The sequence below is a fragment of the Mirounga angustirostris genome, unplaced genomic scaffold (genome assembly GCF_029215605.1).
Source record: "Mirounga angustirostris isolate CCGP_5_RB_7025 unplaced genomic scaffold, mMirAng1.0.hap1 SCAF_5, whole genome shotgun sequence".
NCBI classification, from domain to species: domain Eukaryota; kingdom Metazoa; phylum Chordata; class Mammalia; order Carnivora; family Phocidae; genus Mirounga; species Mirounga angustirostris.
This window is the reverse complement of record NW_026991713.1, coordinates 108,354,563-108,378,995: the sequence shown is the minus strand read 5'-3', so window position 1 is coordinate 108,378,995 and position 24,433 is coordinate 108,354,563. Positions and strand designations below refer to the sequence as shown.

General features: G+C 43.2%; 1 protein-coding gene across 6 annotated transcripts in view; it reads right to left on the bottom strand.

Annotated features, from left to right (window-relative positions):
* Window positions 1–231: 231 nt before the first annotated feature.
* Window positions 232–24,433, bottom strand: part of NRP1 (neuropilin 1) — a 137,378-nt gene continuing 113,176 nt past the window's right edge. For 2 of the 6 annotated variants that reach the window (XM_064591869.1, XM_045874213.2), the window contains 7 exons: window positions 22,058–22,162; window positions 17,625–17,684; window positions 12,258–12,395; window positions 8,083–8,357; window positions 7,489–7,585; window positions 5,208–5,258; window positions 232–3,100 (listed from right to left, as the gene is read on the bottom strand). In XM_064591869.1, the coding sequence (XP_064447939.1) occupies window positions 2,811–3,100; window positions 5,208–5,258; window positions 7,489–7,585; window positions 8,083–8,357; window positions 12,258–12,395; window positions 17,625–17,684; window positions 22,058–22,162 (1,016 nt within the window). In that variant the 3' untranslated portion in view covers window positions 232–2,810. Of the gene's footprint in view, window positions 3,101–4,149; window positions 4,906–5,207; window positions 5,259–7,488; window positions 7,586–8,082; window positions 8,358–12,257; window positions 12,396–17,624; window positions 17,685–22,057; window positions 22,163–24,433 lie in introns of those variants that run through there. The other 4 variants (XM_045874215.2, XM_045874214.2, XM_045874216.2 and 1 more) reach the window with 4 other exon arrangements.

The window sequence follows — 24,433 nt, the reverse complement described above, 5'->3', positions numbered from 1 at the left end:
GGGTTGGAAACTTTGCACGTAGAAGGCTAAGTTCTCTATTCCTTATCCTGACAGGGTCCGATTTGGGTTGATTGTCTACTTTCAGCATATGTCTTCTTAATCTTCTCTCCTTACTAGGATATACTTTTTCAAAAAGAACTTTAAAAAATCTTGAAAGTTATCCAACGCTGGAATAATACCAACTTCTTTAACAATAACAAAGCTAATAGAACAAAAGCCATCAGGTGTGGGTATTTTATGAAAATGTTTAATTCAACTGTCTCTTTGGAATGTAGTAGTCATAGTTTGGGATTGAAGTTACAGTTCGGTTCTATATGGTTTTTATGCTACTCAGTGTCTGAGAATACAAATGTCATTTAAAGTTAAGGCTTCGCTGTTCATTTTGAAACAACAATTTACAAGTGTCATATTGTCATAGAAAATAAAAATTTCTGTAAAAAAAATTTGCACAAAATTTGATGATGGTACAAAACATGAAGCAATCATATACCAGTAAAATGAAAACATTTTACTACAGAAAGTCTTATAGATTTCAATAAAGAAAAAATATGTTATTTTACACCTTTAAAAATTACGAAACAATCTAAAACAATATAAACTGAACATTTTGTAACACTGCCTTTACAAATTAATAACTTTATAAACATATAATTTTTAAATATATTTATCAGTGCAAGATACTTTAAAATTTAAAGTCGCAGTATCATTTTTCCTTGGCTAAGGACAACTTTAAGTCTGTTGCCTTAAAAAAAAAAAAAATCAGGTCTTACTTAGTGCTTTCATCCCCGTAGGATCCTAACAACTGAATGAATGCCTCTGGGGATAAAAATCTATTCTTTTTTCATGGTGATCGATACTTTCCTGGAAACAAAAGGCATCCTTAATCCAATTAAACCAAGATGAATGGACTGACCCATCCATGATGCAAATGTGACTCCCACAGATGTATCTGAACGGGACCCCACAGCAATGTAGAAAGGGAGGAAAATCTAAAAGTTCTTCTGTACACCATGGCCTGACAGGAACATTCTGAAAACAACCACAGCCTTCTTTGGATTAATTCACATGCTGCCTGATAAGATATTTACTTCTCTGTGCTGTTGTTCGAGGCTTCGGTCTTAACCAGCCCCATGGCAGGCTTTTTCTTTGTGAGCCACTGGAAGTTTCTAGATGCATTCATTCAAGTCTCTTTTTTCAGGGTTGCTCCTGAATGGATGTTTTTAAAGATTTGTTTTGACTCTACTCGTTTTCTTTCCCCCGTCTTATCTTAAAATACTTCACCCCAGGCACCAGGATTTATAGTCACTTTCTTAAATTAACTGTTCTTTCTTCTACTTCCCTTGTCTGATTCAATAGCAAAACAAGCAGGTTCTCAAGGGCCATTTTGTAGCTTTGGATGTAAAAATCTCATATATTTGGATATTTGGAGAATTGTATTCAGTCTTTCCTTTGGGTCTCACTTGAAAGCCAATTAGTATTACTTCTTCCCTCAGCTTATCTCTCTTTCTATTAAATGCAAATGCTTCTATCACAGATCATTTTGATTGGAGCAGACAGACAAATGGCTTAAGGAAAAAAGATACTGTCACTTTAACCAGTTAACAAGAAAACCAAAGTTAGACTTTGGAGGGCAAAGTTAGGAATTTCCCTTATTTATTTATTTTTAAACATAAAGTCTAGCAAAATTGTTTGCCATTACCAGCAGGTTAAAGCTGCAAGTTTCTTTTCTGGACAATGGCAAATGCTTAAGTTCTAAGAGAGAAGAAAGACAGACAGAGAGAGAGAGAGGAGAGAAAGAATTTACATTTGAAAATACATTCCATATGAAAGACCAATAAGAGAGAATATTGCAGCTTTATACAAAAGGGTCAAGAGACATGAAATTGAACCACAGAAAAAAGCAGAGCAATTAAGCCACATTGCCAAATCTTCGGAGCCCTTGCCCTCCCGGGGGCGGGGGGCTGACATCTCACACTAAATTATACTTTCTTCTTAGTCAGTGGGCCACCAGGGTTTGATTAAAGAGTAGGGCTTTCACCAGCGAGAAACGTTCATGTAACACAATGAGAACCAGTACAAACAAAAAGGCACTTGAGAGGACATAGACTAGCCAGTGCCAAGGAGTTGCCGTTGCGGTGGCCAGCAGTGTTCGGTGATGGCACGGTTTCCTGTATGGAGTTCACAAGCACGAGGTTTAGTACAACACTGGAAAACATCAAGAAAATTTGACGGTATTGCTTTGTAAACAGAGCTGACACACGATAGCGGTACTGAGGCGATACAGTACGTCCACGTGAAACATCCTAATCCTTCTCTGCCTACGTACGACGTGGGCAATTATACACAACTACGGCTTCAGGAGTCCACTGAAGGGCGGTTTTTCTATGAGATTCTGGGCACTGGGCTGCAGGTAGCATGTCCGTCAAAAGGGCCCCACTGAATACACTTGGTGCCAGCATCTTGGATTTTGCACAGTTTCCGAAAGGAATCCATCAAAGGAAGAGGAGAGAGAAGGGGAGGGAGAGTCGAAATGAATTATTAAGTCATTCATACTTGGTCTCAACACCAGCATTTGATTATTCAAATGAAACCAACAGAAAAAAGCTGACTGTACATGATTCCGATTGTGAACACGGCGAACTTGTTCCTGTCTGTCGGCCATACTCCTCGAAGCTCCTGAGAAAAGCCTGGCTCAGCGTCATCAACGCACTTCCCAGCCTGGACAGTGAGAGAGATCAACAGTTCCCCAGCACGCTCAAGTTCTCTCCTTCCACGTCAGTTCTCCGACTCGTCTTTGCCTCCGTCTGTCTTCAGGCCTCCGAATAAGTACTCTGTGGGTTCAATTTGTCTTTTTTCAACTTCACGCCATCCACGAGTTCGAAGTTATAGTTCTCCAGGGCAGACAAGTTTCTCTCTGAGAGCCCGTTGTGCCAACAGGCACAGTAGAGCACTACTCCGCACACGGCGCCCAGGAGGACACCCAGCGCGCTCATGGCTATGATGGTGATGAGGATGGGATCCAAGGTCTTCAGCACGTTGCCCGGCTTCCTGGAGATGTTCTCATCACCCTCTCGTGGGCCTTCATAGCCGGGGGTGCTCCCTAGGGGAGAAGCAAAATGGGCCCCGTGAGCACCGCCAACATAACCAGACGGAAGCAGACAGAAGACCAGAGAAAAAGGAGACAAAAAGCAAATCACATGCTCCACATTAGGCTGTCCTCTCTCGAGAGCCTGTGGGGGATTTCTAAGTGGGGTCTGGCTCGGCATCGCCGGAAAACACCAACATTTGTGTTTGACTCGTTGCGAACTGAGGCGTGGCAGGCGCTGTGATTCTAATACATAGCTCAGCACACGGAAACCACGGATTCTGGACGAACACGGAGGGCTGGGTTCTAATCTAATTCAGATTCCACACAGCCCACCACCTGCACTAGATTATAATCTGTGTTTATAGTCCCTGGCTAGAGACCAGCCAGGTCGTTAAAGCTTTGCAAGATGCTTAATCACACATTTGGCTAGTGGGGGGATTTCACCCTGCCCTGTGCATTTGCCTGCTCCCCAAACCAGGCCCAAGGAGACCTTCCAAGCTGCCCCTCGTGCCGTGCCGTCTCCAGTGTGTCTGGGCACGGGTTATACACGTGTTTGCTCCCCCACATGTAAAATCTTCCAGTCAAACAGATTCTAACCCCCCCTAGTCCAGCATGGTTTCACTCAAGAAGGACAGATCTTTCAGAACAAAGCAGATGCTTGCAGCTGACATTTAAAATGGGTTATGGCTCCAAGCTAGAGAGCGAGCGTGTCTTGTGTTGTGCTGAACAGAACACATTTAATAATCAGCATCTTTGCAGCCTTGGTGGTTTCACGGGAGACAGTCACTCTGCTTTGCAGTTCAGTCACTGGGGAAATGTTTTCTTTAGAGTGGAACATGAGAAATTATTAACATGGGAGCTTTGAGCCTAATTATGTGGTACTAGAAACAAGACTAAAATGTTAATGCACAACATGCATAGTGTTTACTTAATGGTGTTCTGATCAACAAAGATTCCAATCAAAGACAACTAAAAATATGAGATGCAAGTCCCTAAACAGGGGGAACAAGCCTTGGGGCATATTAATATTCTCTCCCTTGAAACATTGTTTTGAAACAACCTCTAATAAAGTTTACATCTCAGCATGGGCTGTGTAACTAAGCTCGATGAGCCGCATGTTAATGTTATTAACAGCTTAGTACAGTGCCGTACTTATTTGTCTCTATCAAGTCCTAGACTGACTATGGTGGGTCCACATTTCTACCGGCCACAGGTGCTGATGTTGACGGGCAGGACAACACAGAATTGCTGGCAGCAGCTGTGAGTGATGCTGGGGCAAGTCTCCAACAACCCACAGGTGCTGGCTGGGAGGGGTGGAAGCTTCTAGAAATAAAATAACATGAGGCAGGGCCCAACTCTGGTCAAATGTCCTGTATCTGATCACAAAGTAGTCAAGGAAAACACACATTTTCAGATTAATCGGTGTAAAGTCTGAGGCTACCACCCAATTAACTGGGCTACTGAGGGCGATTCCTGGTTCCAGCCTCCTCATCTGCAAAATGGGATCAATATGCCTCAGACAGCGTACAAGATAACACCTGTAAAGTGCTTGGGGCATACTAGCTCCTCAATAAATCCTTACCATCATCATCATCATCATCATCATCATCACTGTCTTCATTATCATGAAGTTAGGGTTCCCATGGAGAGAAGGAGGGCCACAAATGGATCAAACACAACAGCTTATCACAAAAATTGGACTCTGGTCCTCAAAGATCATATCAGGATATCAACCAGACAAGAATTTAGGAGGGTTTCAAATTACCGTAAGAAAATCAGTGTCGGTCTTTGGGTAGGTCATGGGCTTCACTGGTTTCCTATTTCCATAGATGTAAAGGGAGAGTATTTCATGTGGTCATCCTCTAAGTCCTCCTTCAGCTCAGACAGGACAGGGACAGCGCGAGCACGCTCCCCTGGGGCCCCGGTGCTCCCCTAGATCTCCAGGCGGCTTAGAAGAGAGCCCTCTGTGACAAGAGTCCAATGCACAGCAGCACGGGCAGAGATTTTTATTTTATTTGAACCGCTTTGATCTACCAGTGCACTAGAGCTCCAGAAAGTTGCTTCATAAATATAATGAAAGCCATAGTAAATTTTTAATTGGTCAGCAAGATAAACTTACCTGTTTCATCGATTTTGCTTTCTGGGTTCCTTTTATCCAGGTCAGCCGGTTCTGCCAAGTCAAACAAAATTGAAAGGGATATTTGAACTGCCAACAAAATCCAATACACACAAACTACATAAACCCTTACACACACACACACACACACACACACACACTCAGACTAATGGTTCTGCTGGATTTCCTTGGTAGTTTGTAGTGCAATCCAGCCCCACCACATAACTGCAGAACAATGGAGAGGTGGTGTCAAAGGACTAGGAAACTGATGTCACATCAAAATCCAGCAAGCACTGCTGTTAGCAGAGCGTGTTGTTTCAGAAGAAAAGAGTGGAGCGAAATAGTTCTGGCACCTGGAGTGTGGGGGAAAGCTGATGGAAACAAGAAACAGTAATGGGGTTGTGCATGGGGCTACCATCTTGTGCTTTTGTAGAGAACTTCTTCCTAAATTTGGTGAGGGCTAGTTTGTTTTCCCAAATAGTATTATAAGCTCTTTGAGGCAAGAGACTGTGTTCTAGGTCTTACCTCCCCTCCCCAAATAATAATAATAATTCTAAAATAATAATTAAAATAATAAAGTAAAATAAATGAAATCTCTGGGAGTAGAGTCCCAGTAGCCCATGTGGTTTTGAGGAGAGGGCAGGGAGTTTTGAGTACTTTATTCACTGCTATATTCCCAACATTTGTAATAGTGTCCAGAACAGAAAAGGTGCCTTAAAAATATTTGTTGCATAAATGTGTGGATAACTAATAAATAGTTGAAAGTTTCATAGCATCCATAGCTAAATATTCAAGGATACATATTTGGTGACTCATTATACAATTATCTGAGGCATCTTTTTATCGGGACAGCAACATAGAGTATTTTGATGGTGCTTTAGTTGTGACTTTCTGAGTATAATGCCCAGCAACAACGACAGCCATGTGGACCAGTCCCATGAGAAGAAAAAGGCTCATCGAGTTGTCTTATCCCTTTCTATATTCCCTGGAGCACTTGGATGCTGCCTTGCCTACAGTATGCAGTCCGCTAAAACTTGTTGAATTGGAATTAAATTTTCTTTCTTTGTTTTCGTTTATGGAGTTTGCTCGCACATTCTAAAAACCTCATTTTCATTTTGGGCTAGGAAAGCAGCGCATTGCATACACTGTGTAACTACATGAAATACATATTTTCACAACAGTGTAGACCTGGGTGTGGGCAATCTGGAGCGTAATCTCAACTGACATCTTAAGTCTTATCATTTTCTGTGAAGATTGGCTAAATGTGTAGCATTAAGTAGATCCCCTTACGTAGTACGAAAAAGCAGATCTTTATTCACTGTTCTTTTTCCCCCATTTTCTTTAATCAACCATATCAAATTATTGCCACTTTAGGATTACATATGTTCAATATATTGTATAATAAAAGCTTTGTAAATTGCTGAAATGACCAAAAACCTGTTACAGCCAACAGACCTCCTTTGTCTTAAATTTGCCCAATAGGCTTATTCCATTTTGTTATAATTAACATCCTATTATATGATATATAGCAAAAGTTGAAGTGTAGCAAATGGAGCTTAAGACTAATTACTGTGCGATTACATTGCCATTAGTGATGCTATTTATAATTATACATCAAGAACCAGGGAGTACGCATTGGTTTTCGATGTCAACTTTCATCCATATACCAGGCCAATACAAACTCATAAACTCTGTAGCACTAGGCAAGGTCTCAAAATTTCACTTATTCTTTTGAGTCATTTCAACTACTTTTAGAGTCAAAAACATCTACTTATTTGTAATAGAGCAAAGAATTATGGCTTCTATGATTCATGAACAATGTAATCTTAATTAAGTTCACTGTGCTCAAAATTTTCAAAGACCTGCTGTTTTGTTTATACACCCAGATATTTGGAATCATCCAGATGTCTGAGTTTTCCACTTTTCATCAAAATGTTTTGGTATGGAATATATAGCCTGTGAGCTGTGAGTTTTCTCTTTCTTTCTTTCTTTCTTTCTTTTTTTTGTGAGTCTTTCTTTTTAGCTATAATTTTTGGATTCCACATTATTTATGTGGTTTTGCAGGTACCAAGCAGGCACTAAATGAACGAGGTTAGGGAATGGGGTAACTAAAGGTAAACCGACCTGGTTTTATGCCCTGTTGCAGCAAAATATGCGTTTCATATGATGTGCTTATAGCCCACATTGAAATTCTAGGTCTAAATGAGCAAGACAAAGACCCTTGCATGAAAATCTTCATGCCCTGGGCAAGCATGTCCTGGCTTGTACAGCAGTTCATACTCACTTGCACAGTCCTCTTGGGAAATGTGGTTGTTAATACTAATGTCATCCACTGCAATCCCACCAAGATTTCCTTTTCCAATTTCACCTTCAAAAATCACCTAACAAGATAAGATCATTTTCACAGTATTGAAATGTTCAGTCCCGAGTAGCAGTGTTTACAAATGCTTGTTCAGTTCAATCTATGGCACGTAAATTAAATTCATGAGATTTCACCGAAGCACGCGCTTTGCTCATCAATCTATATTAACTGCCTGGTGATGGCATAAAACTTCTCCTAACACTCTCTTTCCATAATTCAAAATTTAAAACTGAGGAGAGCAGCGAATAAAAGGAATGTTCATTGTGACAGCCCAGAAATAGATTATAAAGTAGTATTCTCCCTTCTTTCACAGCAAATTGGTTCTATTCCTGTAATCTTAGAGACTGAAATATGCTACTGGGAGGATCATCGCTGCGGCAAAATCCCAGGTTTGGGAAACACCTGAAATAATTGTTGGAATAATTCCCGCATCTCATTTACATAATTTCCAAAATATCATCCCCATCTCCCGTCTCCCTGAAGGAGCTGTCCTCCCACCCGGGGAGGACATCACACCTGATAAAGTTTCAGAGACTTGTGGAGCAGGACCCGCCCTTCCTTCCAGTGGTCTCCTTGGTGCCCGATGGCCATCCAGACCAGCTGATCATACTCCTCTGGCTTCTGGTAGTGCAGCTTGACCCGCAGCGTGCCCACGTGCGAACCAGACATGTGATACCAGAAGGTCATGCAGTGCGCAGAGTTCTGGGAATAAACCACGGGGCTCACCAGACGAGCAACTTTGCCCTTCTGGTTTTCATCCGCCTGGGAATAGATGAAGTTGCCATCACCTGCTGTGACAAAAAACCAGGTTAGGGATAGTGGCCACATTCACGACTCCTCCATCTCTTCTTTTAAGTTCCACGACTTGAACCTTCTCTCCGAGGCTGAGCACCAAGAACCCAAATATGCGGTGGAAAGGGAAGAGTGTGCGGTTTTGGGGGAACCTTTTTGGTACCTAAGGCTGTGCGCCAAGCCTCTGTGAGTGGGGTGTTTGATGGGGAGAGGGTTGTGAAGCCGCACTAATTCGGGCACCCGGGATTTGGAAGGCATTTTCACGTGGCCATAGATGACGACTCCCATTGGCCTTTGCCTCGTTGGAAGCCCATTGAAAGCAGAGGGCAGACCTATTTTCAGGCCACTTTAAAACAGTTTCAGCAGCACAGATACGAACACAGACATGACATGGAATAATTTAGATGTTTTCTTACTTATCGTTTGAGCTGGGTGATGATACTCTGGTTACTATAACTGCTTGATAGTAATAAAGTTGCTGTGTTTCCAAATCATCTAGTAATCTTCTTCCCACAAATTCAGATGACTTTCCCTAGTTTATTTTAATGGCTTATAAATCCCTTACATGCACCTGAGAGTTTGAATCTCAGCTGCAAGCCCCACTCCTGTTTGATGTGGGCTTCTGGTTCAAGGAGAGGCAAGGTTGCATTTTTGAGGCTTATTAGAACGTGCCATTTTGGCAACGCAGATACTTGCCGAGCTGCAAGGACTTACTCTTGGCTTTGCTTTTAATTACCCCCGGTGGGAACATTTCCTCCTGCCACCACCTGGTCTACATACACAACTCATGTTTCACTGTTTGCTCTGCAAATAGAAATACCTACTCTAAGGCCTCACCTGATGTAAGTGTGAATCTGATGCTCAGGCCTCAGTGGGCAGCGGGAGGTTTTGTTTGCTGCCCAAGGGCTTTGCGTGTTTGTGAGATACTTTTTCCCCGTGCACATGTGGGCACGTCCTTGTATCTTTTCGCCTGTGTCCAAGTTTCCAGGTAGAAGTGGGTGTGTCAGCGGGCAACTTGCTTCCCTCACCTGGCTGCTTAAACGAGATTGCACCAAGACCCTCTTAAGAGAAGCAACGGGTGGAATAATAAAAGGAGGGTGGAAATAAAACTCACGGCTCCGGCGGCATGTTTGACGCGGTCTTTACGAAGCGCCCCCTGTGACCACGCAGACCCAGTCGCTCTTGGGGTTTGCTTCTCTTTACCAAGTGGTGGTTCCCTAACTGTGTGACAGCACCATCTCACTGAGGCCAGTCGGGTCTCAGTCCCCCAAGAGGGACAGGTGAAAAAGGCACCCGTCTTGCCTCTGTGCCCCATACCCCCATTCTTAGGGAAAAATACTGAGGTTGGAGATGCTGCAGAGAGGGGGGCACATAGATGGAGCCCATGACGTTTATTCTGGCTCATCAGAGAACAGGTGGGAGAAAGGAGGAGAAAACTGGACCTGGGTAGAGGGGGGAAGGCTGCCTGGGAAATCTCTCCTGGCCTCTGCCCTGACACCTCTGTGGGCTTTTAAAAACATGTTCATGTCACTGTTCTGCTCGAAGCTTCTCAGTGGCTCCTCAAGACCGTTAGCCTAGCCACACTCCTTCATGGGGCACCCGAGGCTGCACACCCCTGCCATATAGCTAACGGCTTCACAGAGAAGCCTGTCCCCCCACACCACCTGCAAGCTCTCCTCCATACCCGCGCACGCCAATCCTAGCCCAGACTCTCTGGGACAGGACTGCTTTCTCTGAGCCCCCATGTTATCTCTCCCATCGCCGCTCACCTCCGCCTGGGGCCCCCTCACCCCCTGCGCGGTAATCATTTCCCACCTTGTGCAAGCAGACCGTGAGCTCCTCAGGGCAGGGCCCCCCTCCTTTATTCTCACATCTCCAGTGCCTGGTGCAGCATCTACCAAGTAATAGGGCTCCTCAAATAACACTTGTTCGACAAACCAGGGAAGATGCTGGGTTTCAGGAATCCTCTGTAAGGAGGTACATCGCTTCCCTCTTAGAAGTCAAATGCAGAAAACCAAGTGGGATTCCTTCCAATAAATTCCAAATTGAACAGCAGGATATTTTACCTAGATTGTGTTAATTTAAAGAAATCTCCTGATTTGCAAATTGCAGAATATTGTCTAATGTCCGTCTGTGTGCATGTGGGCTGCTCTTTTCATCTACTTTTTTTTTTTTTTAATGTTAACAAGTTCCTGCCTTTCAGATGTTGGGCTCACTCCCCCTCTCTCAGAAAATGCTTGTGTTTCTAGGGCTGTAGGAGGCTTTTTCCCGTCAGAGCAGACCTGGCACCACAGCCAAGTAAATTTGGGTGTCTGGGAGAACAAAAGAGACAAATCCTTCCGAAGGAATCACACTTCTCAGCTGTTACTCTAAGACAAGCCCCCCTTTTCTGATACTCCAACGCATAAAGCGTTGATATTTTTCCTTTCAGGGGTTTTATCACAGTTCTGGGTCAGGAACTCTGTCTTCATTTTCTCAATTAGCACTTTACTTCGGCAAGCCTTTTAGCTTTTGTCTCTGGCTAACATAGCTTTTAACCTCCTTTGAATGTCAGATCCTACTGAGCCATTTTGCTTCACTTTGCATCAATTTTTCCACCATTACTGCCTTCATTTCAGCTAATTGCATTTGGTTAATTTGATGCCATTTATATGTACAGTGCCATTTACAGTCAAAGTATTTTAAGTTTTCTAAAACTGCTTGTCTTAAGATTCAATTGAAAGTGTCTCAGAATTGAAGGAGTCCAATTTTATCCAATTTCCTTGTCATTCTCATTAGGCAAAGAGGTAGCTGTGGTGGAAGGAGGCCAATTCAACCTACTTAATGGTTATGTTCACTGGGGGGAAAAAAGTGAATGACGAAATGGGAGAGGCATGAAGTGCCCTCTGCCAACGCATTGGCCCACTGACCCACTCATCCAAAGCCCCAGCATGGGGGAATTTTGTTTAATGAGATTTCTCAGCATCAGCAAATGGCTCTCTGGTGTATCATTTGGGAAGCCACCTTTTGAGCAAACAGTCCCTTAAGTTTCACTGAGTCGGGGAGATGTCGGTTGGTTGAGTGTTCGTGGTGAGTGTGTGGGAGCGTGTGTATGTGTGGGCATTGTAAGGACAACCGCTGGATCTTCATGCAGCACCTCAAGCTGGATGACAAAATGACTAAGAGGAAAGCAGGATGGCAGTGGATAAAGAGTTCACTGGAGTGGCAGTCAGCCCCCAGTGACCCCCAGCCCATCCCTCTGCCACTAATTAATCCTAGCAGGAAAGTAAGACAGGAGGTGGGGCAGGGTGGGGTGAGGTTTCCACCCGCTCAGAAAAAAATGGGCCAGATTTACAGTCTTCCTCAAATGAATAAGAATCCCACCCCACCTTGTTCCATTTCAACTTCAAGGCTCAAGAGAGAGGGAGCAGGAGGCTCACTTACTGTTTCTTTAGCTGCAAAATAAATGAGATGACCCATGCCCGGATTTGCTTCAAAATAATCCAGAGGCAGGGGTGCTAGACATAAAGTAAGAGTCCTGTGACTCGGTGCTTGTTGAACCTGGGTTATATGCATACAGGGTTCATGTCACTAAGCCTTCTCTGCTTTTGAATGTATTTGAAATTTCCATGAAAACGGTCAGGAAAAGTATAAAACAGGTATTTATTCACACATCTTTGCCCAGTTTGCTATTTTTCCGAGAGGCAATCAGTTGCCAGATTTAATCGGGCCTTCTCTGCTACCAGGCATCGGAGCACCTCTTCTAGGAAAGGAGATCTCAGTAATTCCAGGAAATGAAAGCACGAAGTGAATGCTCGGGAGTGTTTTCTAACACCCCTAATCTCACAGACCCCAGAAACCCTCCACAATAACACCCTCTCTAATTTAAAGCAATGAGGCCGCAGTGAACTCTCCATTACCTGTGTGATCCTGAATGGGTCCGGTTTTGCTGGTCAACACACTCCACTTGAGCTGCACGTGATTGTCGTGTTCCCAGTGACAGAATGTCTTGTGAGAACCCCAGCCAAATTCACAGTTAAAACCATATGTTGGAAACTCTTCAGTGGGTGGAAAGGAAAAATAGAGACAAGCAGAGAAAGACAAATTTAATCATTTAGGTCAGAAAGGCCCTTAATTTGCTCACGAAAGGCACGACTTATATAACTTAACGTCTGTTTGAAAATTCTGGGAAAGCCTCAAAACCCAGGATTACCAGGAAACTCAAAAGACTGCATGGAGATGTCAAAATGTTTGCAAAATCACGTTTTGGATTTTTTTTTTTTTTTTTATCCAGCTTTAAAAAGATTATGGACTGCCTGTCAAATTGGTTTTACATAAAATTTCCAGGAAGGTTACTTTCCAAGGCAGATGTATTACATCTATAACATTCTCCCTATGCCCATGATATTTAATATGAAAGATACTCTGTTCGTGAGAATGAATCATATACATTGTTATCCACCAATGAGAAGAATCTTAAGTACAGATTGACCCGTGAACCTCAAAAGTGAAGAAATGTGACTTGGCTGGATGTCTCATTCTGGAGGCTATCTGTATTCTTACCACACTGGGTAACACTTCAGGTCTTTATGTCAAATCTCTGAAGCGTTTCTTAAGGTTATTTAGTCTCCTGTGCTTCGTATCAGGTCAATTAATTTCAAGTGTAAGTTTCTGCTTTTTTAGTGAATTTTAAAATTTGCATGTAAATTAAAACCTCCATGCAAGTTTATGTAGAGCCAAAGCATTTTTAAAGAGCTGTCCACTTAAAAGTTTCTTTTAATGTTAAAAAAAATGTTTCCTTTGAATTTGAAAAGAAAATATGAATGGATTCTCAGGAATGATCTGTCTTGTGTGTTCTACAAGGTGCTATTTGACTGTCGTGTTTTTAAGCCTCTATAGCTTTATTTTTCACTCCCCCCCCCTTTTTTTTAAGAAGTAGCTTAACTTTTTAAGTATGAAAGAAATGAAATCATTGTGGCTTGGAATTTGTTTTCGGTAATCTGAAGCTAATAATTAAAATAATCTTAAAGATAAAATTCTCATGCTTCAGTCAGTCCTACTCCTCCCCCCATGTAAAATTAAACACACAAAGCAGCTGTTTTCTCTAATGAAGGGAGGTCACTGCTTCTCATTGAGTTTAGGTAGTCCACAAGATGGCAGCATTGAAACGGAGAGAAAGGTGCCTAGGGCACCTTGCCAGTTAATCTTGAACATGTCTCAAAACCATTCGTATGTACAATAAGGGAAGTATAGTGTCGTACGCTGTATTAGGGTCAGGCTGAGATTAGATCTTGTTTTGATCTTTTCTTTAACTTTGTCCGTGTTTAACACGACAGGGCTTGCTTGCGTTCTTCTGGGAGCCCCGTCGCCATGGCCCCCTCCCCCACTTTAACAATGGCAGTAGGGATTTTTATGGGAAGATTCATTGAATAGATAAGGATGATTTACCTTGCATGTTTCGCTTCCAAGGAACCCTTTGCAAACGCTAATGTAGAATTTTGGAAGGAATGCACCATATGCATTGTCAAAATGGAGCAGGATGGACTCCCCCTTCTGGTGACAATAAGACCTCCCAAAGGTGCGCAGAGCTAGTTTGGGAAAGTCACTCTAGTGAGCCACATGACGTGTCTAAGGTGAGTACTTTCGGTGAGTGCAGAAGGGCTGTATTTCACAGCTATGGTGTCACCGGAGAGATATATTTCATGTCTCGTCTATCATAACCATGAAATAGGGCTTCTTAAAGCATGAGAAACCTTCTCCAAAATTTACCACACTTTTGAGCAGCAAGATTGAGTTATGCAGATGAACTATAGTCAATTGAACAGTGCCTGAATGGTTGAGCAACCTTGGATGTCAGCACCCATGAACCTAGAATGTACTGTTGCATAATCTCCTATTAGAAAGTGTTAATATTGGAAAATGTTAATACGTGTGTGGTTTTGGGTTTCCTCCTTAAAATGTAGTTTATAAGACGTGCACATGCAGGACGGCAGCCAGCCATTACAGCACACACATTTCTGGCTGTATTTCTGGCTAATACATTAAATTTATCGTACAGTATAGAAACCACACCATGCATTATTTTGGCTCTTAATATTCTGGTGATACCATAAAATCTATGAGTTTGGATGTGTTGCTAATGACCAGGACATAGGACAGCCTTGTTTGAGAGGAGGGCTCAAGCATTTCTGCAGCTGTCCTGAGTGACGGTCCACGTTGATCTTCTCATGTGCTCTCCGATCCTATGACTGTAACAAGGGGATCTGCTCTAACCTTTTGTATTTTACTACCCTTTCATCTTCTTGTCCCGATCATATAATCTACGGCAGTCTTGTTAATTTAAAAGAACTATTCTTTTTTTTTAACCCATGTATATGGTGGGGGAGGAGTGTGGGGTGAGAAGATGTTGACAGTTCAGGGCTGGCCAGAAAGGCTATGAGACACATAAAACACACACAAACATTTATAGGGAGGAGAAAGAAAGAAAGAGAGACAGAGAGGAAGAAAGAAGGAGAGAAGCAGAAGAGAAAAGAGGAGAGAGAGAAAGAAAGAGAAAAAAAGCAAACCGAGGAATGAAGTAAGTATAGAGGACTAGTGACCTTTCAGTCTTCAAAATATTACCCAGGCCCTGTGGCTGCACAATTCTTATTAAATTCATTGGGAATAATCTGGCTAAATCCCTTCTTGACTCTTAAAAATAGCAGGAAACAATATTCTGAACTTAAAACAAATTTATAGCCGCTGCGCGCCGGCCCCAGCTGCGCTTGTGGAAACTATCCTGCCCGCATTTGAATCATTAGCACCATATATGCACAAGGATTTAATTTTGGAACCTGGTATTCAAAACGTCTTTTGAGGATGTTAACTAGCTTACTCTCGGACGGGTCTTTCAGTCCAAATAAGTGGAGATGCTTAGGCCCATGCAATCATAGGTTACGAATCGACCCTGAGCTGCTCTAGGAGTGTTTGAAGATCCTCAGAGCGTGAGACCTTTCAGTGGGGCGAGCTGGCTGGAAAATGCAGGGTTTCTCCTCATTTTCTGGCAGAGCATTAATAGGCTTTGATGCATTTGATCACAACCTAGACAGTATCTGAGTATTATAGGCCCACTGAGTTGATGATATTGATAAGAATCCTCAAAAATGAAATCTTAAGACTTTACTTGAGTCTATAATGGCTTCAGCAAAATCAGATTAGATGAAAGTTTAGGGGTCCAATTTGCTGCTTGTAAATATGCCTGGAGAATCTGAAACCCGCAGAAGAGAGTGGATCAAACTATCAGAGAGGTGGGTCCCACCCTGGGTGAACAGCTCAAAGTTAGGCTTAACCTCGGACTTGATTCACATGCAGGGCTTCGAGAACTGCTCTGAACACTGGCTTAGCCAGATGGTGACAATGAACAGAGCTCCTCAAAGAAGGTCAGACAGTCCATTATCCACAAAGACTGGGAGACAGGTTCATGACTCAGGCAATGAAAAAATGAGAAACCAGGGTGATTTGGAAAGGACTCTGGGCTGACCGTGGAACTCAAAACCGGAGCAGACCCCTTCTATCAGTAAGCTCTGCGGTTTGACATGAACTGATTCAGATGGTGGTGGCCATGGGTCTTCCTGATTTGGGATTTGTCTGTCTGCGCTCTGACCACAGTACACCCCACAGGATGGCTGGTCTTTGAACTCACACACAAACCACATGTGTTCACAAAGTCATTGCTGACTTTCAACGTCCAGGGGGAATTATTCCACTTTGGAATCTGGTGTGTACCTTTCTCTTGTCTCCAGAGCTGTTGCTCAACTTTCAGTTTTTCAATGATCCCTAGCTCTTTTGATAGGCAAGAAGAGAGAAGAGATAAGACAAGTTCGCTGGCAGCTTTAGAGGGGTTTTAATTAACTCTCTGGCAAGAGAAAAAACTAACAGGGCAGTTAACACGTTTGTTAGGTTACTAGAACTTCAGTTTGTCACCTCAGCCCTCTTCCTTATGACAGAGGGTCCCAGACAGCCAGCCAGTGGGTACTCCACAGAGAACCACCCGAGAAGGCCCAGGACCCTCAGGGAAGGCAGGAAGTGAGCGAGAGGCCAGACTCCTGAGGGTCCATGCAGGGTGATGGTGCAACCCTGAAGCCCGTATCTTAGACCTCAGAAAGAGTGTCCTTTGGACTACAGTGTTTTCTGAATTAAGGGGAACAGATATTCCTTTGTTTCACCTTTTGGTAGCTGGGGGTGTTTGAACCGTGGGGTCACAGGAATTCTGTCAACCTGAGCCCACCACAGGGAAACTCAGGGTTAAGTTCAACCATAGAGAAGTTTGTTTTGCAGTTTAATCAGGTCAACAGTGACAGCATCCTTTAAGGAAGCATACTAATTAGAGTAGCCCTTTCTACTTTCTGCCTCGCTGGGTGGTGTCATACTGTTGAGGAAACATTGATATACACCACACACCCCATTAATAAATGACTGTGGAGGCCAAGGCTCAGTGAGCTTCGATAAAGGAAATGGGAGAAGCTGGAAAACTGACCTGTTCACCTTACTCTAATGATTAACTTTAAAGTATTTAAAACCTCTGATTGCTTGCACTGACGATTTCCCTTCGTGTGTGTCTGTGGGGAAGAATTTTACCGAATACCAGCAAAATACAAAAGGCGGGGGAGGCTGCCTTTTAACTGCGGCCAGCCCCTGGTAAACAGCAAGCCACGGGTTTGAAAAGTCATTAGGCTTTTCTATTAACAAAAGGATGCGGAGGTGCTGCTCCCCAGGGCGCCGCTCTCCCCGCGCACAATCGCAGCCGTGGCTTCCGCACCCCATTTCGTGGCACGCCCACTGGAAACGCTGTTGTCAAACTGCCAACTCCGTGGCAGGCAAAACTGACAAACTTTGCCTGTCTCGGTTTTGCAGAATTGTGATGAAAATAAATAGTCAGGCTGCTGCCTGTGAGCTTTCCTTCTCTCGGAGTTTGCAAACACAGTCCATGTCCTAGATGTGCTGCGTTAAACAAAGTATGTTACCCAGTTCCTTCCTCCGAGAGCTGGGATTGTCACCATTTGGCAATTACTGATGGAGAAGGAAACCTCACTCCCTGCTGCATATACATGTGGATGAAAGGAAAGCAATATTTATGGCTCATGCTTGGAGACCAGATGCTGCGTGGCATCTCTCTTCTAGGACTTTGAGAGAAACTGAAATTGAGAAGCGCAGCAATGCACTACTTGGGGGTGGGGGGCGGAGAGGCACACGTGAAATCTACCCCATATTCTGTTTTTTTGTTGTTGTTGGGTTTTTTTTTTTGATACCTGATTGTATGGTGCTGTCTATTATGGTTGGCTTTTCTGTGGCCAGCACAGTGGTACCGCCTGAAAAACAAACAAACAAAACAGTAACATACGAAAATCAGAAAAAGGAAGCATTGTGGATAATACACAGTAAAGAAATGCTCTATGCTGACGTACATCTGTTGGAGGCAAACTTCTCCGTAGAAACTCCTTCCTTTAATTCCGCCTGTGGTAATCGTTTTACTTAGATTTTGCCCACCACAAGATCAAGCGCAAATAAACCACGATGTTTTACTCAACACATGTATTCCTAAAAGCATCCAGGCGGTATGGAGAGTCTGAGGCTTCCTTCCAAGGGCATTCCCTGATTCCCAGGTTAAGCGTGCTACACAACTGTACCCATGAAAAGCAAAAGCCTCCACACATCCTCAGTGACTTGGGAATTAAACTAGACCCGGGCCTCTGAGCTTCAAATAGTTTCCCAAGGTCTCAAATGCACACGCAGGGCTGCTCCCCACAATCTATTTTAAAAACTGAAGGTTTAAGTGGGTGGTAGCAGTTCCTCCTTTCTTTAGCTGCTTGGAGTTGTTTGCTTTTCCCAAGGACAAATATTCTGCCCAGCATGTGATTTGGACAAGCTGCACAAAAAGGCAAGAGCAGAAACCCTGCCTCACAGGCCCAGAGCACTGGAAGATGGCACAAATAACCTCCTGAACATTGTCAGCTTCCAGTCAGTTGGGGTTGACTCTGGGATTCCTGGTGAGGGAACCACGTGACAATCTAGCTTCACCCTCTTTTGTTCTGCATCTTGGCACTTCCATTTTCTGCTCCTCTTCATTAAACCTCTGTGTTTTTGGTTTTTTTTTAGATTTTATTTATTTATTTGACAGAGGGAGAGAGCACAAGCAGGGGGAGCGGCAGAGGGAGAGGGAGAAGCAGGCTCCCCACCGAGCAGGGAGCCCGATGCGGGGCTCGATCCCAGGACCTTGGGATCATGACCTGAGCCGAAGGCAGACACCTAACTGACTGAGCCACTCCCGTGCCCCTAAACCTCTGTTTTAAAGTAGTGTTCTTGACCTTGCCAACCATAAGAATCACCTGAGGGCCTGTTGAAGCTGTGGTTGCCAATCCACTAATCCTCCTCAGATCTCACTGAACCAGAATCCGAGGTAAGGCCTTGAAATCTGAATTTTTGAAAGCTTCTCAGGTGGGTCTTAGAACCCATTAAGTGTGGGAGAAGCTGGTGTGCTGTTTATTACTTAGGTGTTTGAGAAAGCCATTTCTCCTAGCGTGTACCTGCTATGGTCCGAGATCATCTATTTGTTGCCCTAAGAGATAAAGCCCTGGGTAGACTCCGGGGCAGGGCATGCGGTGGGCTCCTGAGTATCACAGAACGCTGTCGAGGTCGTTCTCAGGTGCCATCGTACACCTCCCAATAGTACCGTTCAGTCAAGCTCTGTGATCATCTCTATTCTGGCCGGGTCTTCGTTTTACCCTGCGGCTTCCACAGATCAGAAATCATCCAGCTCGTGAATCAGAGAGCTGTAAAATCGTGCTCTTGGGATGGTAGGAAGATTTTGGAGCTAATCGACTGCAGCACCAAGTCATGTTACCCTTGCTTTCCCAGTAAATATGCTGGATGAGTGGTCACACGTGTGTGTGGCCTGAATGAGGCAGGTGCTAGGAAGAAGGAATTATATATATTATGGGTTAAGAAGGTGAATCTATAATGGCAGAATTGGAGGGAGGCCAGAATACATTAGCGTTCTGTTCCTAGTGGTCTTATGGGAGAAAGACTCAAGGTGAAAATTCACTTTTTAAAACCGATATGCATTATCAGTTTTGTTATAGGTTGGGAGCCAAATTCCGCTGTTGGGTACGCACAGATCGAATGTGAAATTTGGCCTCCTGGTGCCTTTGAAACCAACTGTATTATCTAATGACTTCAAAGGCATTTGCAAATGAGTAACTTCAGGGGTGAATTTTCACCTTGGCAAGCAAGTACCAGAGAGTGAAATCTCTCCTCATTTCCATGCATTCTGTACAGTTCACCTGGAATTCAGTGTTGTTTGTAAGTAATGAGCATTTTGCTACAATACTTATTTCCCACTATATTCAAAGCGGTCACCCCAGGAGGAGAGATTAAAGTGACACCATCTGCGTGAAGGAACCAAACACCACCTCGCGAGAGGGCCTTCATCCTCCTCTCCACCTTCCCTCCTCTCAGGGTTAAAGTGAGGATGTTTTTACTTTGGCTCCATTACACTCAACGTGCCAAGTTTGAGGCTGGGACGGAAGGAGCAAGAAGGCTGCAGAGCTGTGTGTGAGCCTAGGACGTGAGCTGCTCCCATGCAAGAGGATATCTGGGTGACGGGAGGCTTTTGCTCCTCACAAAAATGATTACATATGAGCACACCCTTTCTCAGAGGATAACCCATAGCTCCATAAAACAAAATAAGTAAAAAAACAAAACAAAACAAAAACAAAGACAAAGACAAAACCCAAGTTGCAGCAAATGAAGTTGAAACATGAGATTCCTTCTGAAATCACCTCTTCTTAATGGGGGCGTGGAGCGGGCATTAACAAGACCTCTGGAAATTCTTCATATATGTATGTATTTATAGAAATAGACAAATGGGCGTGGTTTTGTTTTTTTGTGGTTTTTTTTGCCATGGTAATACATAAAAAAATAATTAGAACTTTTTTCTATCTAACCAGTAAATGATTTTAAATGTTATAGATAAACTATAACCTTGTACTTTTAGAGGACTGTCAGTGTTTCCACCATAAATGACCCATTTTCTGTGGTGTGTGACTCGTTGCCATACATAATTTGCTCCAGGCTAACATACTTGCTCTGTTTCATTCAAAGGCTTTAGTTTCAATTGATTCAGTCATGAACTGATGCAAAAATGAGAAGGTTGGTTGTTCTGATATGAGGAGTAAATCTGAGGCTTTGTTTCTAATCAATATTAACTGACCACTTTAGGGTTTATAAAGAAAAGAACCTCTCCACAAGAGGGCAATTGAAAGGGTATACTGTGATGACTATAGTCGTTCCTTTTTATGAGGAATTTCACTACGGATGTGTGACAGGGTCCACAGAAGGCCTGAGGTCTGTGGCAGGGTGTTTACAAGCAATCCTGGGAAGGTTCCACAGGACCTGGTTCACAAAATGGTACTCTGTTCTTAACTCTAGCTGTAGGGTTTTCAGCTTGAACTTGACATCTCACAAAGAAAATGCCTCTGCATTAATTAATTTTTGTGGCTTGTGGCTACTTACATACAAGATTTGTTTTCAAAATCCCATGGTAACATTTACTGGACCTATGACTGTAGGCGATTATCCTGGAAATTTAGAGGGAGGCAGCCTTAGGAGCTGGGATTTAAATGGGAACCCGGTTCATGGTACTAAATTTCTGAGCTAGATTTGACCCCTTATTCTATCTGAGTGCCAAGCTCTCTCACTCCTTCAGAGGAGAGCTTTTGAAGTAATTGGAAATGTACTGTGGGACGTTTCCTTGCAGATTTTACATTAATGCATTAGCCAATAACATGGCGAGGTTACAAAGTTACATGGTAACACCTTTAGTTTCGCCCATGGAAATTAATTATGTGGGCTCTCTGAGTCCCTTCTGGGTAAAAATACAGACCTGCAGCCAAGGGCTCATGTTTAATCTAAAATGAGAGTCAGATGCTAGATGGAACCGCATTTTGACTCAGGTGGCAGTAAAGGTCCCACAGCGCCTTTGGCCACAATAGGGTGAAAATCCTACTGCCTTGGCCCATTTCCAAGTGGTACAATCCTATTTCCCCCCTTGTCTAATATTTCCTCTGCCATTCCAAGGAGAAGAGAAGGTCACTCTCTAGCTCTTAGGGTTTTAGAATGTTATGGAGTAATACTCTAAATGAATTAGTGAGGTATTTGGCACCCACCATCCCTGATACATTTGCTAGTTATTTCTGATGTGAAATAGCAACTAATTCTGCCTTTGTAAATTTTAATGTAACAGGATTTACAAAATCCTCACTTAAAAGCAGCATTTCAAATATAAGCCCAGTTTCATCAATTCGTTGGGTAAAGGTTCCTCTCAAGACATTTTACCCTTGTTAGAAAATGAAAATAAACAATCCAAAGTGTGTGGTTATGTATGGGTCGTGCGTGTGTTCTGGGGCAGGGGTTTGAAGATGAGGATGAGTTGAGCGCGTTTAGCCATGGTGGAGAAATTCTTACTCGATGAAGACCATCCTAGCCTCTGGCTCTGAAAATGGCTCAAATTATTGTTTTGAATGGTGGTGGCAGGATAGCACAAGGGAAGGAAGATGCCAGCCACCACCCCGACCATGGCCACGGCCGGGAGGAGTTATGCAAACACACAGAGACATGAACTAGCCGGTCTCAACCGCAACGTGACTGAAATGGCACAGCAATGGGATGAAGATGGTTTCTGCACCTGTGAGCTGGAAGTCATCACCTGTTCCGCTGTGGCAGTTGGCCTGGTCGTCATCACATTCGTCCACCAGGTTCCCGTTGGGAGTGGTCGGTCCAGCTGTAGGTGCTGCAACAAGATCCAAGGGTTATGATCTCACACCTCTGCAATGTATTCGCAGGGCTCTGGCTAGGGAATCCACTAATGCCTTTGCAGAAAACTCCAATCCGTGGTAAGAAGGCCACGAGCATGGTTTGCCTCTCTTTCAGGAGCTAAATATACTTGGATTTGGCAGAATGCATTGGGGACTGCTTTGTTTTAGTATTTGATCTGTATCTGCCGAGGAGAGTTGGCAGCCCTAGCATTTTATACATTGCTATCTACATAAACATCCTTTTTCTGAAAAGTGCTTGAATTCTCTCACTGGTTATTTATTCATGACCCTGGAATTGAGAACGTTGATGATAGAGATTCTGCTTCAACTGTTTCTCCTTTTGTTTTCATTGTGCTAGAGAACTCGCTTGTCATGAACTCTTTTACATTCTTAGTATTTGCTAAGCTGGTATTATAATTTTTCCCTAAAAGGGAGTCTCAAGATTCTCTTTTAGTACAATATTGTTCTTTTTTTTCCTAATTGTTTTGAGTGACTCCATTTCCCTCAACTTGGGATTCCTCCTCTCCTGTGCAGGTGTTTGAGAGGAGCTGTCTTAGATATCCTGGGGTCATTTTCCCTGAGCCCCCTGGGGGGTTGCATTCCACCCCTGGCAGGTATTCTTGTATCTTTGAGTTGGCAGTTGAAAGGTAGGCAACATTAATCAAAGACTGCTTTTGAAGTTCTTTAAATTAGTTTGGTCTATTATTTTTCAGCCTGTTACTCATTCTTGCAATCTGTTTAATATTTTACAGTTTTCGGCATTCCATTTCACTTTACAAGACTTGAGATAAGGTACAGCGCTCTTGATGTCTGAGAACCAGACAAGATACTGGGAGTGGAGGGGTGGGGGAGCCTGTTCTCTGAGAGCTTCTGGCCAGTAGGAATGCATCGGTAACGGCTTCCTTCTCAATAAAAATTGGATACTCTTTGTTATTGTGCTTAATTACTGAGCAGAGTTATGACAAATATAGAAATGTAGCTAGTTTCAACTTCCCCAACTGCCCAGAACACACACCAATAATAACTAGGAAATCACCAATAATAACTAGGGAGAATGTGCGTACCATCTAGGCATCCAATGTAGACTTTGTAAAATGTCTACACACACATTCTGGGCTCTACTTGTCACTATCACTGGATCAAGGGAACCCTCTCTGGCAATCCAGATGCTGGTCTTAACTAAGTTTTGTGCCACTTTTAAGTATTTAAAACTCTATTCATCTGCATTCCTTATGGTATTTACTGGGGAGGAGATCCTCATTGGAAGAGGCCCAGGGTAGGACCTGGTTTAAATTGAAAAAGTAGAAAGTGAATAATTTTTTTTTCCCCAATTTTACTACTTGAATATATTTTCTCTTCTGTGATTCTCTAATTGTTTCTCATAAATGCTAGCCCAAAGTAGGATGGACACGTGTGCAAGGCTGAGTTGTAGCTCCCCCTCTTTCTGTATCCCTCTAGGTGTCTTTCAGAGCACGAGGCACAGAGCAGATATTTATTAAGGGCCTGTTAATTGTTCTTAAGGAAGAAAACAAAAACAAAAACAAAAAAACCCTCCCTTTCACCAATCGTGTCAAAAAGCTTTGACATGACTTTCCCCGGATGTTGGCTTCTCTTATGGCTCAGGGCAACTTCCTCACTTCTGTGAGTGCTTGGGAACGCTTGCAGCAAATCTCTTCACCAGCCATTTCCACCTCGCTACAGAGTTGACCCTGGCAAACTTTCTCAGTCTTTTCCACCAACCATTCATTCCACCTCTTAAATCAGTGCTGCTGTCCAGAATCCAGGCTAAGGACCTGCCTCATAGCAGCAGACTCCCTTTTCCAGATGAGCACATTTCTCAGCCAATGGAATGAATATGTCTGCAACTGGTTCGATCTGCCCATCTCTTCTTCTTCTCGGTATCTTTGCCAAAGTCCTGGCACATAGTCATTCTTAGTCTGTGTTGATAGTGACTGGATAATTCAGAGGTCTGAGACATGACTCCAGATATAGAAACAACTACACAATAAAGAATGGGAGATAATGGCCTGCTTTAAAATAAATACATACGAAAGTAGCTATGAATTATTCACTAGTGTGGTGATTTATAGCTTAAGATTCTCTAGTGCATAAGAAGAGTTTTATGATGTTTAACGTGCTCAAGAATGTAATTATATTTGGGTAGCTCAAAACACAAATAATTTTGAAACCACAGAAGGTGATATTAAAAAGCATTCTTCAAAACAACCATGAGCATATGCTCAATT